Consider the following 15,370-nt stretch of genomic DNA (forward strand, 5'->3'; position numbering starts at 1 on the left):
GGTGACTGGACGGTACTGACTAGTTCAATCCATATGACTGTAGCAGCTACTTGAAGCGACTGTATGATGATTGATGATATTGTAGTGGTAGCGGAGGAAGAGGGGTCCTCGAAGCTATACTAGATGGTCTAATCATACAGAATAGGAAGGAATATGTAATCATGTGACAATGACGATTCTTTACCGTAGCAATCAGTAGTAAGTAGTTTAGGATCCAGTGGAAATTGATAGTGTCCTCACTGTCTATCAAATGGAATTTTTGTAAACTATATATAGCATTATTTAGTACATTCTCAGTATTTGCCAACTACTGGAAAAGTATTGCATTCCATCATCTATATATTGAAGGCTTCTTCTCTGGATCGTCTGCGTTTGTTTGCCTCATACAAGAGGAAGCTTGGTAAGGTGTCAGGACGCATCCCGTATGGTTTCTAGCAGAACTGGTGAGAATTCGATAAGATTTAGAAGTCTGGCAGACTATCCAACTGAAAGGAATTTGTGCCACTTGATTAAATTCTCGTGAGCTTGTCAGTTTCATTCTAGACCAATTTGATACAAGCATTGCTATCCTACACATTCTCCCATAATGTACAGACCTCCATACTACCAACAGAGAAAGTATCCCATGAGAAAAGCCATACTCCATATCACTTCACTGAAGCCAACTAACCCAATCCAAACCCCTCGAAGCACGACCCCCTCGCCATCCCCTCCGTAGTAAACTCGACCCCTTCCTCCTCCAACATCCTCTTCTTCATCCCCACTCCATCCTTCGCTTTCTTCTTTGCACCTCCTGACCCCTCAGCACCGGAGTACCCCACCAGCAGCTTCCCGTTACCCCCAAGCACCCGATGACAGGGCACTTCCGGTGCAAACGGGTTCAGACGCATCGCGGCCCCAACTGCTCGTGGACTAGTACCAATATGCTTAGCAAGCGCAGCGTATGTGGTCCAACGGCCTGCAGGGACGGATAGCAAAGCAAGGTAGATTTTACGGCGGTGAGAGGGGAGGGTGGGATGTGTGGTTATTTTCTTGATCATTTTTGTTTTGATGTCTGCGGTTGTTGGTTGCGGGGATGGTTGTGTAATAGCCTTCTGTTGTTGTTCTTGTGGTTGGTGTTGCGTTTGAGGTAAAGCCATGGTTACAGGCCCAGTGCTCTGTTGGTATGTAGTATTTCGCCTGGATGTATGATTGGATGGTGATGGCTGCCGTTGTTTGTGTGAGGATGTTATATTTAGACAGTAGTAGACAGGGGCAAAATTAGTGATGATGGTTTCTTTGTTTGTTTGATGTTCGACCGTTGCAGGATAAATAAGGTACGGAGCACAGAATATGTTGTGTTGGTGTGGGATGAGATAACTTTCTTTGTCCTTTTCCCGTTTGTTTGTGATCCTTATCGGATAATGATGTTGGGTAGTACTAGTAGTAAATGAGATGATGAGCTGAGATGAGATAACTATGGATGAGGTACCCGTTTCTGCTTTGTTTTGTGTCCGAAACTTCACTCAATAGGGAATTAAGTTCAGCGATTAAGGGGTACAAGCTACTGTTTGTGTTGGGTTAGCTTGATCTTCCTTTGTATTGTGGATGGCTATTTTTATACCTATAGTATAACGGATCACTCAAAACAAGGACAAAGTGGTTTGAGGTTTGGTGGGTAGGTAGTAGTACTAGATGGAAGCAAAGTAGATGGTGGCACAACCGTTTGATGTTACCGTAGAACGTTGTTCTTTATATGCAGAACTGCAGAGCGAGAGAGGGGTCTGGAACTTGACTCCGCAACGTTGTGCTCGAATTGACGAATCGGGTGGTTCCGTGCACATGACTGTCTCCATTCCTGACTGGTGTGGCACGGCATGCTTCCATGGTTGGAGAAATCTAGCCATTCTATGGTTCGTCTCATTCATGATTCTTTATGCGTTTGAATATGATGGAATTGCAGCATTCGCCGGGATGGCAGCGGGGTGGAATCTGATGCGATGCACTGCCGTTAGGCCCAGGCCAGACTTACCGCGATGGCGCACAAACGTTGCTTCTGGTGTCACCCCGGTAGTCATAGTAAAAATAGCACCAGGCTCAATTAGCATAGTCGTAGGATTACAATGTCGGTTCACTATTTCGGTGGATTGAAAGACGGGATGTGCGTTTCATCCATAGTCGCTAGAAGAATGTCAGTGTGCCACAGGCTGAGGTGGGGATTCTACTGCGGGATAAGGACAGTTATATGCCGATATGTTTGGATTAGTTACATCTTACTGTTCCACTACCCGATGTGATTACCTGCAGCGCAGGCGTGGCGAGAATTACACTGGCTTCGTTCACTTTGCCGTCGCTGAAACCAGTATGTTTCTCCCGAGAAGACGGACGTTGCATGTTGTGACATGTTGAAGGTAATGTATTAATAAACTTGTGACTGGTACACAATGTCTATGTGTATAAGAAAACCAAATGAAATGGTATATGCCAAAAGGAAAATAGATAGAATGAGGTCCGGAACGCCATACCGTCCGTGGGTCATCGACAACATGAAGAAGCATAAGCATAAGCATAGACATGAGAAGCATAGCGGACATAGACGGACGTAAAGTGCCATGGGTGATCACCCGGCAACAAACAGAAGGGTATATTCAACAGCATCATGACGCAAAGGGTATAAGGCAGAGGAAAAGCATCATGACACTAATCGGTTCGCGACCGCTTGGTCGTCCGACGCTTAGGGACATCCCAGTGGTGAAACGAGCGCAGGTGTTCAATCAGATGGTCGCGACGCGGAAACCCATTGCCATCCTTGCGCAGACATTCTTGTACTGGGCAGTCCTGAAAGACGGGGTTGTGGACGCTGGTGTGATGCCGTTTCAGGTCGGCGGGACGTGTGAACGCCTTGCCGCAGTCGCGGCATGAGAAGGGTTTGACGGGTCTGGCCAGGTCCATTAGATTACGGTCGGAAATTTTTTTGTTAGGGCGGAAACCATACCTAGAGTTGTCTAATGCGTCGCAAGTCTCTTCCGGAGAGTATACGACCTCAGTGCTGGGAGTGGTGGATTGCGGTGCAACCCATTCCCCGCCCGGAACAGGTACCGGAGGTGTTTGTGTTTGAAGGAAAGTGTATGTTTCCGGCGAGTACATGAGAGAAGGAGTGAAGTTGTAGTAGGCGTTGAAGGGAGAGGAATTGACGGATGATGGGAAGGAGGTGGAGTCGTAGGAGGATGGTTCGAAGGAAGGTTGGGTCATGGGCAGATCGGTCGCCGCCATGGTGTACATGGTGTTATCGAAATATCCGAAAGCCGATTGCATGGAGTCATCACTGCTTTCCGAATAGGATCTTTGTTCGAGAGGAGGGCATGATGGAATATTGTGGTGCTGCGGCGGGAAGGTCAGTTGGGGAGTGACGCGCGAGGGAGCGAACGAGAGAGGTGAGAGGAGGAGGGAAGAGTGGAGACGGATCGAGACCCTGATGATCGGGGAAAACATACCATTGCAGTGGAGGCAAACATGATGGAGTGTAGGATGGGGAAGAATCAATTGGTAGGAGGGACAGGACCAGCAGCTCAATGGCCGAATTGTTCTGGAAGAAAAATGGAAGACTTGCCTGGCCATCGTGACTGGGCCCCGGGTTTTTATAACCACAATTTTCTTCAATTCTTTGATCCAGGTCGACCTACGGAATACGTCGCACTTGCATTAGGCCAGGACGGTGGTCTCCACCATGGAGCCCAAAACCGCCAGAGCCAGACGGTGCTAAGCAACACGAACGCACCCACGGCGACATCATCAGGTGAGCCCGCTCCTATGATCTTCCACTAGGAGTCCGCGCAGATTGGATGGGGGAGGTCGGGAATGCAGGAGGAATCGCAGCCAACACACAGCCCCCCCGGCTCTGAGCGCTCATTGGCGAGGGTGAGCCACGAAAGTGAAGCAATCCTGGCTAGTGCTGACGCTAGAAACGCCGAAGAAGCATTCGAAACTTCTTCCAGGCTTCCAGAGGCCTTCCATGGCTGTGATTGGCAGAGGCCGAGTCTTGGGACGGAAAATAACCAGCGATGGTGTCCACTCCGGGCCGAGAGAGGAGCCAGACGAGCCAGACAAGAAAGACGGACTCGCTGTGTGGCCTGCTGAAGAAGGAAAAGGACCGGAACGAGGGTCTGCGGTGACACGACAGCGAGACCGCAATATCGTCATAGGGTGCGATCCCCCACAACAACAAAGAGTCGGTGGAGCCCGTCGGCCGTGCTGGAACTGGCTGGCTTTGGACTAGAAAGATTTTCTGGGACGGACTACTGACGATGATGATGATGATGACCGACCGATGTGGATGTGCTTTTTTTTTTCCTTTACCCCTTCCCAAGACGCCAATTCCCTAGTCGGGAATTCGTCCGTTTGTTCGCCTTGTTGTGGTCCGACATGGCCATTCGTTAAATGAAAGGCACGCGGACCGTTCATCGGAAGGCTCCGATGATTAAATGTAGTAACAGTAAGAAGATCTGATCCTCTTTTCTAGCTTTGCAATTGATTGTTATGATTGATCGCTTGCAATCCACGGTCGCGGAGAGAGCGGCTCCTCCACCAAAGAAAAAAGTACGAACGAACCACGAGTCTTGTCACAAATGAATAACTTTGGGGCTCTGGGGAAAGGAGTAAGGCAGATCTGACGGAAGTGTCACTCCTTGCTTGAATTCCCATCAACCTGAGTGGATGATTTTGACCCTGGTGATGGGTGCACTGTGCAGCCTGTTCCTGCTGGACGGGAATTTCGCTATTTCTCCCGACCGACCGAGGAGATGGAGTAAATCGGCACGGGCTTTCCGGGCGTTTCGTCAACCGCTTCTCCCACACATTTTCCACCCGCCAAGTGCGCGATTCCACAGCCTTGTGGTTGGTGCCAAGCAGCGTCTGTCTGGGGAAAACAGCAGGGACTGGTACACTCTGGCTCCCTATGACGACGACAACCTTGGGGATGGGGAATGATAGTATCGCACAGCCCCCCCTTGCGACCGGGGTGAAGGTTGATGATGATGACCACTTCCCCGGGCTAAGTTAGTACCTAGATAGCGAGCAGGATTGAAGCTCATCAATGCAAGTGTAAAATGCCTCACATCGGTGCTAAAGAATTGCTTCAATCCTTCCCGTGAGTGATTAATATGTCAGAAGGTTTAAACAAGTGAGGCGACTGCGCGATATTCTCCTGATAATCTCTCATTTGCTTCACCATCGCGATGGGACAATCTATTCTTGTACATTCACTGACAATCACAACACCCGCAAGTGGCTTAGCTTGGGGTTTCCTCCTATTCACCGCCTGCTACGAATGCGACGAATGCTGCCTGAGGTCTGGCTTCAATTACTACACCACATCACAATTAGAGATACTCCACAAATATTCACCGTGCACTTGAATTAATCTACTTAATCAGGTTTACTGAGAACATGGTGAAACCAAAGCAGAGCACTGAAATGTAAACTGAAGCAATTCTGAGACCGGCAAAAGTAATTGTCGCGGAGGCTGGGCCGCCAAGAATAGCACTACCATAACCTTCCAATTACAGCAGGCGGTCAGACAATGCCATAACCCACCACTAGTAGTATTATTCTTCCTACAACTTTGTGCCATGTGGATCGCGACAATTCATCCAGTTGTCGGGCAATCCACAGAGAGCCTCGGACGGAGGACATTATTCCGTACTAACTCTGTCAAGTGCGTCACGGGGAAAAAGAAGAGCTAACGGAGAGGTGATGAATTGATCGCTACCGAGGTTTTGCCCTTTAGTGTTTATCGCACTAAGTAGAGACTTACTTCAAGGGGAAAATTGAGTGATTAAGTTGGTACTTTTGTACTACACAAATTCCGATCTATTTAGTGTTTTCCTTTTTCCTTGGCTTCACTATTGGTTGGATGTGTTAATCATCATCCAGCCACATCATTATCATCCCACCCGTCTAGGGAACTTAGTGCTTGTTCCTATCTTCTTTCTCTAGGTATCCCTGAGTACGGGGTTAGTTAGTTAGTCTAACTATGTTTCTGGGCGTTTTCTGCAAGCGCCGCTCACTTGACAGGGATTTCCTTGCCGATTTTACCGATCAACAGAGTAAACACACTTCAGACCAGGTTTGGTCAAGTACTATGGACTCGATTATTCCATCTCAAATGGTCAATGTACGGTAACAACAAGCATCACTACCTAAAGTCATGGCTGCATCCCATAAGCTACCATGTAAGAACAGCACAGAACTCCCATGTCTCGTAGACTCGTCCCTGCATGCTCCCCCCCCTCCGAAGACTTGGATGAAACAACAGATCGTTAAACAGATGGCAACACAATCACCAATTGCATAGACACATTGATTAAACTTAACTCCCATATTTCCGTGCATCCTTGCTAATAAAGCCAAACCCAACCGACCGAGGCACTTTTCCACTTATCTTCATCGAACCCAGCCATGTACAGAGACCTCTCATGTTTGTGCATCATTCGATTACAATTCATCCTCCAGGTATTTGTAGACGAACTTGAAGTCAGCCTTACGACGGTTCATCCTGCAAGGGTTGTGTTTGTTAGCGGGATTCTTTCTGTGGTCCTCGGGAATTCCGAGTGGGTTACTTACCATGTACTTTCATAATCGAAGAAGCGATATGTGCCCTGCTCGAACTCCTCTGTGATCGTCTTCGGCTCCTCGTGACGTTGGAACCAGGTTTGGTATTGCTTGTGAAAACGCCAGCTTTGGTTCTTCAATGCCTTGGCCGCGAGATACTGCTGGTAACTGCCTTGTCGGTAGTAGAACAGGTAGAACAGTGTATCCGTGTCGATGCGCCCGGTTTCGTACAAGCGCGGATCATCAAAGATAGTGAGCGGTTCCTGAGGATAGTATAGAGGCGTATTGTAAGGGTTCTGAGGCTTGTAATGGCGAGGCTTCTCCGCATCGGCAGGTTCCGGGCAGTTCGCGAGGGATGTTGCAAGCATGCGCTGCACTGACGGGGACGCGTTGGCTGCGCTTGCTGACGCCCGGGACCTCGTGACCTCGAACGACTGAATAAGATCCTGCAGGCCGGGAGGCAGGTGGAAGATCGATTCCTCGCTCTCCTGCTCCTCTTGCTTACTCGTCGCCTCACCGTTCGGCGCGGGCTGCTCCTTGGCAGCTGCTGGGGCCTCCGCTTTCTCCATTGTTTGTGACGATGTGCTCGCAGCAGCCACGTTGGGGCTGACGGAAGGTGTTTTTGATCGTGCTCCGGTGATGTCCTCCGCCGCTATCGTGAGGACCGGAGCGGGCTTGGATGAAGTAGGTTGTACCGATGCAACGCTCGGCGAGGCAGTGGCTGAAGCTTTGTTTGCAGGCACAGCGTGCGGGAAAGCGGGGCTTGCGCCTGGAGGTGGCGGAAGTGGTGCAATGCCCACCCCGTTCTTGTCACTTGCTGCAGCTGCAGCGGCAGCGGATGCGTACTTGAGTGTTTCTCCGGGGAGGCGGGTAGGCGGTGGTGCGGGTTTCATGCCTGAGGCGGCAGTCGTGGAGGTCGACGGATGGAGTGTTGCTAACACAGGTAGAGGCGATTTCATCTGTGCAGATGGCCTTCGAAGTCCTGCGCTCTCACCCTTGTTGACCTTGGGCTTGATTTCCGGCTCCTCGTCTTGAATCGATTGCGTATCTTGCGAGGATACCTTATCGTTGTCCCCTGTCATGCCGAACTGCACCTCTGCCTCGTTGTCCAGGTTCAGGTCGTCGTACAAGGTTTCATCCTCACCAGAGTAGTCAATGTTGTGCCCATCCTCCACATAGTACTTGATACTTTCCTTGATATCCAGCACCTGAGGGACTTCGAGGTTTCCGTTCTGCAGCGACCGTAGCAACAGTTCCAACTTATTGACATGCCACTTATGGCGATCTGTTAAGCGTGAAAGGTCTGACAGGCGATTCGTCTTGGCCACATCCTTCTTGCCCTTCTTCATTTGCATGTGAAGCGTTTCCTCTTCGGCTTCGAAGGATTCGATCTTTTGTTGCAGCTCGTCCACCATGTTCGATAGGAAGTCGCAAGTCTCGACCTTCTCCTTCTCTTTGGGATCTAACCTGGATGCAGCCGACAACCCTTCTTTCGAATATGCCTTTGTCTTCATCTCCTTCTCTACCGCCTTGAACTGTTCCATGCACTATCAGATAACACAAGTTAGCAGCAGCCCCTCATTGAGTAAGCGCTTCAACAGGGATCGGATAAGCCCACAGTCTCAATGGCCCTGCGCTGCTCTAGCAGCGGCCCCTTGTCTTTGACCTCGTTTCCTGATGCCCATGATTTGATTTGGTCACGATATCGTTGTAGCTTCTTGATCTCCCGTTTCAGGTTCTCCTCGAGCTTATCCCGTTGCGTGATATTTGATGTTGACCGGATCTTCTCATAGATACCCTCAAATGTTTGAATACCCTCGGCAACCTTCTTGAAGGTCTTGTCGATCTCCTGCTGCGTCTTCCGGGACGTCATTGCTGCGATTTACCATGCACAGGTCGGTAAATCTCGAAGGCTGGTCAGGATACAGGTAGCAGGAGGATGCGGGAGGGGGTCGAAGGAATGGAACAGAGGGAGATGAGTGCGTATGTAAAGAAAAGATGAATACTATGAGAACGCGTCACGAAGCAACTCTCAACACCAAACGCGCGCGAGCGTGTCTGTATATGCGAAGCTCTTTAGACGAGTGAATCTCCTGATACTTTGTCTGGTCGTCCAGAAGCTGGGATAGAGGCCTAAAAGGGTAGGCGGTCACAAACGCTCACAAGCACTCACATTCATGCCCCGTTCTCTACTTTGGGTGGAGGCGAAACCAGGTTCGAGATTCAACCATTTCGCACAGCTGCTCATATTGCTGTGGATCTGTTTGAAGTTATTGATGATCTAGCCATTCCAGGATGATTTACGTCTGCCTCCGCATCCGCTAATGTCCTGAGAATATTAGGTCTGTGTGTTTCCCGTTTTCAGTATCCCGCCGCATTTGGTCCGTCCGTTGATCATCAAGTGACTGACTGACAAACCCCCATTTACATAGAAAGCGCAACAACAATTCCGACAGTCTTCAGAGCCCTATCTCCTCAGCGCATGCTGCCCTACTCCTTACTCTTTTAAACGACACATCAAAGATCACCATGAAAGGTGCGCAATGCAATCTCACCCGACCTTCTAACCAATAGCTAATTATTGCGTCGCCCCTCAGCCGTCCTACAACGAGTCAAGTCCGCCTCGGTCACCGTGGATGGCCACCTAATCTCCTCAATCGGACAAGGCATTCTCGTCCTTGCCGGCGTAGGAAAGGAAGATACCGAGAAAGATGCCGACTCAATGATCGGGCGGGTATTGAAGGCGAAGCTATGGCCCGACGAGAACGACAAATCGGTATAATATACAACCCAATACCCTTCCCCGCAATACCAATCCAGCTTATTCTAACCCACCTCTCCCAACAACCAGTGGAAGAAGAACGTGCAGGACATAAATGGAGAGATTCTCTGCGGTATGCGCAACCTCACTTAACCAACACAAACCAAACCAAAATCAAGAAACCCACCCACTAACTATACATACAATAATTCAGTATCCCAATTTACACTCTACGGCCACCTTAAAAAGGGCAACAAGCCCGACTTCCATGAAGCCGCCGACGCGGAGACCGCGCGCAAACTGTATGATTACTTCATTCAACGGTTGAGCGAGTCGTACAAGCCCGAACGGGTGAAGAACGGGGTCTTCCAGGCGATGATGGAGGTCGAATTGAAGAACGACGGGCCGGTGGGTGTAGATTACCGCAGTGAAGATGCGGTGGTAAAGCTCTTGCCTTCTCCTCTTCCTGCTAATTCCTATATGTCCTCAAAATTTATGCTAACCGTGCTGTGTTTGTTGTTTGGCAGGTTACGATCGAGATTAATACGCAATTACCGAAGAAGGAGAAAAAGGAACAACCGCCTGGCAAGGAGGATGGAAAGCCGCAGACATTCGAGTTTAAGTTGCCGGCGGAGTTGATGGAGTGAACTGTTTCTTCGATGGATGGATGAATATATGTTGATTCCTCTTGCGGTCGGAAAAAAGAAGAAATGATTGTGGGTGGCTATGACGGCCGACGGACCAACTTCTTTCAAGTCAAATTGTATATACCATGTGATACCAATCAATAGATGCGAGGCATAGACGGGTGTGCTATGTAACTGGGACTACTTGAAACTTGCTACCGAATATTACATAGAACAGCTACCGCTCGTACAGGTAGCATCTGGTGTTTCGTGGATTTCCAGCATGGTTTGTGTACTAGTGCATGGTGTATCGGGCTGTGCAATTCTGAAAGGCCCAAGATCTGGCAGGCAAGGAAGTTGTTACTACTGTACTAGTAATGGATCACGGCCACGGACCGTAAGAAGCCTACGATTCTCAAAAGTATAGATGAAAGATACGTTCATCGACCTGGTTTCGTAGCGCATAACGCTACTTTACCTGCGGGACTCGATTGCTTTCTATTGTACAGAGTGCTCTGGTCTGCTGAACCGCATAGCCTAGAAGCCAACTCGAAGCGAAGCGCAAAGCCCGTACGTCGTTGCATAGCCGCTGAGGATGAGTAAAGGTCTTTGAAAGAATTCCTATTGTGCACCAATCCAATGCAATGGTTGTAAGAGAGATTAGACTTAGTTCTCACTTTTCACCCAAGGCCGGGGATTTTAAGAAACGGGAAAATTAAATCATGCAATCATGAATCATGACGTTGGTCTCTTCACGAGAAGAACTTCTGAGCGGTAGCCCTCTCGCGAGCCTGGCGGTCCTTGACGGCCTTCTTGACCCGGGCAATCTCGTTGGTAATGCCAGCATCACCAGGAGCCAGCTGAGAAGCCTCCTGGAGATCCTTGAGAGCCTCATCCTCCTCCTTCAGACCGCTGTAGGCCACCGCGCGGCGGTAGTAAGCCTTGGCCTTGTCGGCATCCTTGGCGTTTGCAGCAGCAGCAGTTTCGAGAGCATAAGTAGCCCAGGTCTGGCCATTCTTGAACTGACCAAGCTTGTTAGCAAGCAGAGATGAGTTCGAGTGCAGAGTGAAGCGGAGCGCCTTCATCTGGGGGTCCAGATCCTTGGGGTCCTGCTCATCGGGCTCGGGGAACTCGTTGAGATAACGCAGACCCTTCTGGTATTTCTCGAGACCGAGGGTCAAGTTTCCGCTCTTGAAAGCGGTGTTTCCAAAGTTCTTGAGCTCGGTCGCAATCTTGAAGCAGACAGGGGCGCTCAGCTCCTCTCCCTGGTGGTCATCGGGGAAGTCCTCATAAGGATCGCCAGTCGCGTCGGGGATCTGCTTATCAGCGTTTTCGTACTCGTCGCCGGTAAGCTCTCCGCAGTCGACAATAGTGACGTCGGTGGTGGGCTTGTCGGCCTGGGTAGACATGTTCTCGACCTTGCGGACAACGCTCTTGCCGTTGATCACCTCACCGAAGACGACGTGCTTGCCATCCAGGTGGGGGGTGGGCACGGTTGTGATGAAGAACTGACTGCCGTTGGTGCCGGGGCCGGAGTTGGCCATGGAGAGAAGGAAGGGACGGTCATGCTTGAGGTCGAAGTTCTCGTCAGGGAATTTCTCGCCATAGATCGACTCGCCGCCCGTGCCGTTGAACGCGGTGAAGTCACCACCCTGAATCATGAACTGCTTAATGACACGGTGGAAGATGGAGCCTATCGAGCGGTGTTTTGTTTAGTGATATGTTCTGGTGATTTTGTGTACTTTCTGCGCACGCGGCCCCGCCGGAGCGGGGGAGGGGGAGGAAAAACTGAAGCTGCCGAATTGGACCACCGTACCTTTGAAGTGCAATGGCTTGCCCTGCTTGCCCATGCCCTTTTCGCCAGTGCACAGAGCCCGGAAGTTCTCCGCAGTCTTAGGAACGACTATTATTTGCCCATGGTTAGGAATCTGCGCGTAATTCCTCTACAGGGGAGTCTGCACGGTACCATCGTTGAACTGCACAGGCGGGGTAGTTAGCAAGGCTGCATAAAACACGACATGTAAATGCCGCACAAGAAGGATGGTGAACTTACCAGTTCAAAAGCAATGCGACCGGTCTTCTGTTTACCGATCTGGATATCGAAGAAAACACGGGGGCGGCCTGTGAAATTAAGTGCAATCAGTATTGTATTCTGCGGTTGAGACTGCGTTCCCCGCTTCAGAGTAAAACGTACGCTCAGAGTCGGCCATTATGGCGGTTGGAAGGAGTTGATGAGTGAAGAGGTAGGTAGAGAAGAGGGTTACACGAAAGAAGAAGCTGTAGAAACAGGGATGGGACAAATGAGAGAGGTGGAGGGAGAAGGAAGAGCTAAGGTGCGGAGGTGAACGAGGTAAAGAGGAGAGGAAGTGGGCTGGACCAGCCTTTGGCTGCGATGCTTCAAGAAGCTTCCATCGCATCTTCTTCCCCGGTGCCCGGCCGCTTCCTTCCGCGGAATGTCGACCATCCCCTCCTCACCTACCCATAGCTAAGTACTACTTGTCATCAGCAGGCGCTTATATTTGGGATTTGTATTGAGCGATCTAGGATCTACCATCCGTTCATCCCCAGTGGAGCACTGGCCTGCCAGTCTGGGGCAACGCTATGATCTGGACGGCTTCTCCCGTTCCCTGCCTCAATTACCTTATCACCAACACTAGTATACAAGGCTTTTATTTGCGCTGCAATTTACGGTGACGCATTGTTATTCCGTTGGAATACTGTCTGACGTCCAATGGCAAAGTGTCGCTCCCTTATACTGCGTTGGAAGCGATAATGCAGACTGTCCAGTGATCATTCGCAGGAAGTTGCTCAACCCAGTCAACAGCTACTACTGGTCATCGACAAACTATCTTATCGGTGTATTGCTGATGCTCATAAGGCCCAGGTTTCATATGGTATGGTTCTGCCTAACCAAAGGGCTAGATCAGTTACTATTGTAAGGATCCTGTCTTATGGGATCTTCAGAACTTAGATTGAGATGAAGCTTACAAGCTCGCTCTAACTTTGCCTCTTCGAGACATCTATACAACCGAATATCACAAAAAGAAAAGATCTCCTTTTCTCTCATCTCGTAGGGCTTTCCAGATTACATAACTCTTTAGCTTCAGATTATTCGCTACCTGGACTAGCGGAATCAACATAGCTATAGTAGGCGTCAATGACTCACTGCAGCGCCATGTACTAGCTCTGCGAAACACAAGAGATCAGAGGCTCGGCCCCTCGGTTGTTGAATTAGTGCATAGCCATCTACACGTCATAAGTTTGTTCTTGATTTTGCATGAAGGAGCTGATGCGCCGGGTTTATGCCACTAACATGTGCCTTGTTGAAGTATTCGAGAGTCGCATACATCTACAGGGTATCAGGCATACTGTAGCAACTATGATAGTACAACTGCAAGGTACTTAGTCTCTTCTAGATTCATCAAAGCAGTACAGCCAAACTAGCGCAAGGCGGCTATCATGTGAGGGATTCTGGAACATACTGCAACGAACAGGAGTCTGATTTTTGGAGGCCATGGTAGTAATTAACTAGATTTCCTCGCTAAAGTCCGGCTAAAAGAAGCCAATTATCGTGTAGGCACGATCATTGGTATATTGATTCACGTTCTCATTGGGCTAGTAGGCACACACTGTTGGTCTGACAGGACTGAAAGGTGCTTAAAAGTCATTAAATCTAGTAATGTAGAGATATGTTAGCTGGTTGTAGGGGATGAAGCAGGTTTTCTTGTACAAACCGATTTCCCCGGCATTTTTACACAGAAAGGTAGCATATAGCGCGCCGACGTATGTCACTATGTAGTTGAGGTGCTCCTCCGGGACGTGGGTTCTGTGTAATGTAAGAAGATGTTCGTTAAAAAATTCTTAGTTACTGAAGGAGGGGCTGACCACATCCTAATGGCTGGACCTGGTGAGTCAGCCACGATCAAGGATTTACTTCATCATTTAGTACACACTCTGACCACGCATTCTCTGCTGATTGGGGACTCCTGTTCTGGCCTTGCTACCCCACACCAACCAGGGTGAATGAGGGCCAGACAACGTATCATCCCGAAGGGAAGCGCTATCTTTTTTCTCAAGGCATCAATATAAAGTAGTGTATCTTGGTGATTGTAGACCTCTGACATGCTCTCCCCATTGCGCGTTTCACCATAGGCCGCACACCATATCCCAAGCGTTACTGGGAGTGAGCGAAACAGTAGACCAAAAGAATGAGAGACATGCAGGATAGGCGACTAGTCGCCGTAGCTAGACTTTCCCATGGCATCCCAACTATAGAGCAGCGAAGATAAAGGAGAAATACCTCTGGTCGTAGTTGTTCGCGTTCAGTGCATTCATCCATGGCTACACTGATAGTCGCATCGAGCAAATTGGCCTGAAGCCTTCATTTTGACATGGAAGTGCACGACCCCATCATCGGCATGACGGGAAGGTTCTTGGTCATTTTCCTTCATATCCTTGCATGGTTAGGTGGCAGTAAACAGCGGATATGAACCAGCAAAGGGATCAAAATTCCTCCGCGTTCTCTAAACTTCGATACAGACCAGAAAAGCCTCCCAGCGGATTGATTTTGAAATGGAGTAAAGCCCAAAGTAGGTTCTAGACCGGACATCCAGTCCGTCTCTGGGCGAGGTTTCTGGATAGTAAGGCGATTGTAACATTCTCCAATGAAAGTGCATGCCAGGAGGCCCGGCGAAGCGATGTTAGACTCAAAAGGCATTGACTAAAGGTTTGTGTAAGAGATAGCTTTCACGAGTCGGCGAGAGGAGCTTTGGACAGAGGCGATTTGAAAAATCAGCCATACGACACGTAAAGAATTGACAAAGCGGACATTATAGTCGTAGATGACACAGTGTAATTGATGTTTGTGCGATGCAGTCATCACATAGGAAGTGATCGTGCGTACTTAGTCGCACGCTTTTCAATTAATCTTGGCATTCGTTCGCAGTATTGGCGGTACGGCGTACTTGAAGTAGTATGACACAAGTTGTTCGCATTGGCTAGAGCGAGTTTCCCAATCTTGGCTGGGTGTGACACCGGCGAAAAGATAGGCTCGATGGTAGCGGTGGCATTGCTTGTTTCGTTGCGAACAGGCAGGTTGACAGTTTGCTTTGATAGTCCAAGCCTGCTGTCAAAGAATCGTTCACGTTGGCTTCACCTTTCGCTATTGATCATCCTGTTTGGTGGTATACCGGCCTCAGCGAGGATTAGACGAAAGGTTACTGATCCCCGACACCGTAGCGTCCAAACGCACATGGGTGTGAACAAATCGGGGTCCCCGGAGGGGGAGGGCCTTTTAAAAACATGCCCAAGGTTCGTCAGTGGCTAAGCCACCCGGTTATCCCAACGTTTTCCTTCGGAGTTGTCTGACGATGGTTTGCTTTCCACGGGACAGTTT

At 49.5% G+C, this 15,370-nt stretch overlaps 7 protein-coding genes across 7 annotated transcripts; 3 read left to right on the forward strand and 4 right to left on the reverse strand.

The window, feature by feature from the left end:
- Window positions 1–534: 534 nt before the first annotated feature.
- BO87DRAFT_382638 (MGMT family protein) lies at window positions 535–1,139 on the reverse strand (the record flags this gene model as incomplete). Its single annotated transcript, XM_025624619.1, has 2 exons — window positions 535–539; window positions 671–1,139. The coding sequence occupies 2 exons, from the start codon at window positions 1,137–1,139 to the stop codon at window positions 535–537; spliced, it is 474 nt and encodes a 157-aa protein (XP_025484120.1).
- Window positions 1,140–2,376: 1,237 nt separating this feature from the next.
- Window positions 2,377–3,667, reverse strand: BO87DRAFT_372756 (C2H2-type zinc finger protein). The gene is made up of 3 exons (XM_025622365.1): window positions 3,474–3,667; window positions 2,975–3,360; window positions 2,377–2,917 (listed from the first exon to the last, which is right to left on the reverse strand). Exons 1-3 carry the CDS (start codon window positions 3,492–3,494, stop codon window positions 2,680–2,682), a joined length of 645 nt encoding a protein of 214 aa, XP_025484121.1. The 5' UTR covers window positions 3,495–3,667; the 3' UTR covers window positions 2,377–2,679.
- Window positions 3,668–3,912: 245 nt separating this feature from the next.
- On the forward strand, window positions 3,913–4,689 carry BO87DRAFT_372757 (uncharacterized protein). The gene has a single exon (XM_025622366.1). The coding sequence runs from the start codon at window positions 3,992–3,994 to the stop codon at window positions 4,253–4,255; it is 264 nt and encodes an 87-aa protein (XP_025484122.1). The 5' UTR covers window positions 3,913–3,991; the 3' UTR covers window positions 4,256–4,689.
- On the forward strand, window positions 4,530–5,089 carry BO87DRAFT_372758 (uncharacterized protein). The gene has a single exon (XM_025622367.1). It carries the CDS (start codon window positions 4,693–4,695, stop codon window positions 4,963–4,965), a length of 273 nt encoding a protein of 90 aa, XP_025484123.1. The 5' UTR covers window positions 4,530–4,692; the 3' UTR covers window positions 4,966–5,089.
- A 1,034-nt stretch (window positions 5,090–6,123) lies between these two features.
- Window positions 6,124–8,673, reverse strand: BO87DRAFT_372759 (CNOT2/3/5 family protein). Its single transcript, XM_025622368.1, has 3 exons — window positions 8,207–8,673; window positions 6,601–8,135; window positions 6,124–6,532 (listed from the first exon to the last, which is right to left on the reverse strand). The coding sequence occupies exons 1-3, from the start codon at window positions 8,459–8,461 to the stop codon at window positions 6,472–6,474; spliced, it is 1,851 nt and encodes a 616-aa protein (XP_025484124.1). The 5' UTR covers window positions 8,462–8,673; the 3' UTR covers window positions 6,124–6,471.
- Window positions 8,674–8,798: 125 nt separating this feature from the next.
- On the forward strand, window positions 8,799–10,007 carry BO87DRAFT_372760 (D-aminoacyl-tRNA deacylase). Its single transcript, XM_025622369.1, has 6 exons — window positions 8,799–8,930; window positions 9,021–9,124; window positions 9,186–9,364; window positions 9,440–9,482; window positions 9,564–9,790; window positions 9,877–10,007. The coding sequence occupies exons 2-6, from the start codon at window positions 9,118–9,120 to the stop codon at window positions 9,994–9,996; spliced, it is 576 nt and encodes a 191-aa protein (XP_025484125.1). The 5' UTR covers window positions 8,799–8,930; window positions 9,021–9,117; the 3' UTR covers window positions 9,997–10,007.
- Window positions 10,008–10,310: 303 nt separating this feature from the next.
- On the reverse strand, window positions 10,311–12,096 carry BO87DRAFT_372761 (uncharacterized protein). Its single transcript, XM_025622370.1, has 2 exons — window positions 11,792–12,096; window positions 10,311–11,668 (listed from the first exon to the last, which is right to left on the reverse strand). Exons 1-2 carry the CDS (start codon window positions 11,823–11,825, stop codon window positions 10,728–10,730), a joined length of 975 nt encoding a protein of 324 aa, XP_025484126.1. The 5' UTR covers window positions 11,826–12,096; the 3' UTR covers window positions 10,311–10,727.
- Window positions 12,097–15,370: the final 3,274 nt, after the last annotated feature.

Source organism: Aspergillus neoniger, assembly GCF_003184625.1.
Source record: "Aspergillus neoniger CBS 115656 unplaced genomic scaffold BO87scaffold_3, whole genome shotgun sequence".
Classification (NCBI taxonomy): domain Eukaryota; kingdom Fungi; phylum Ascomycota; class Eurotiomycetes; order Eurotiales; family Aspergillaceae; genus Aspergillus; species Aspergillus neoniger.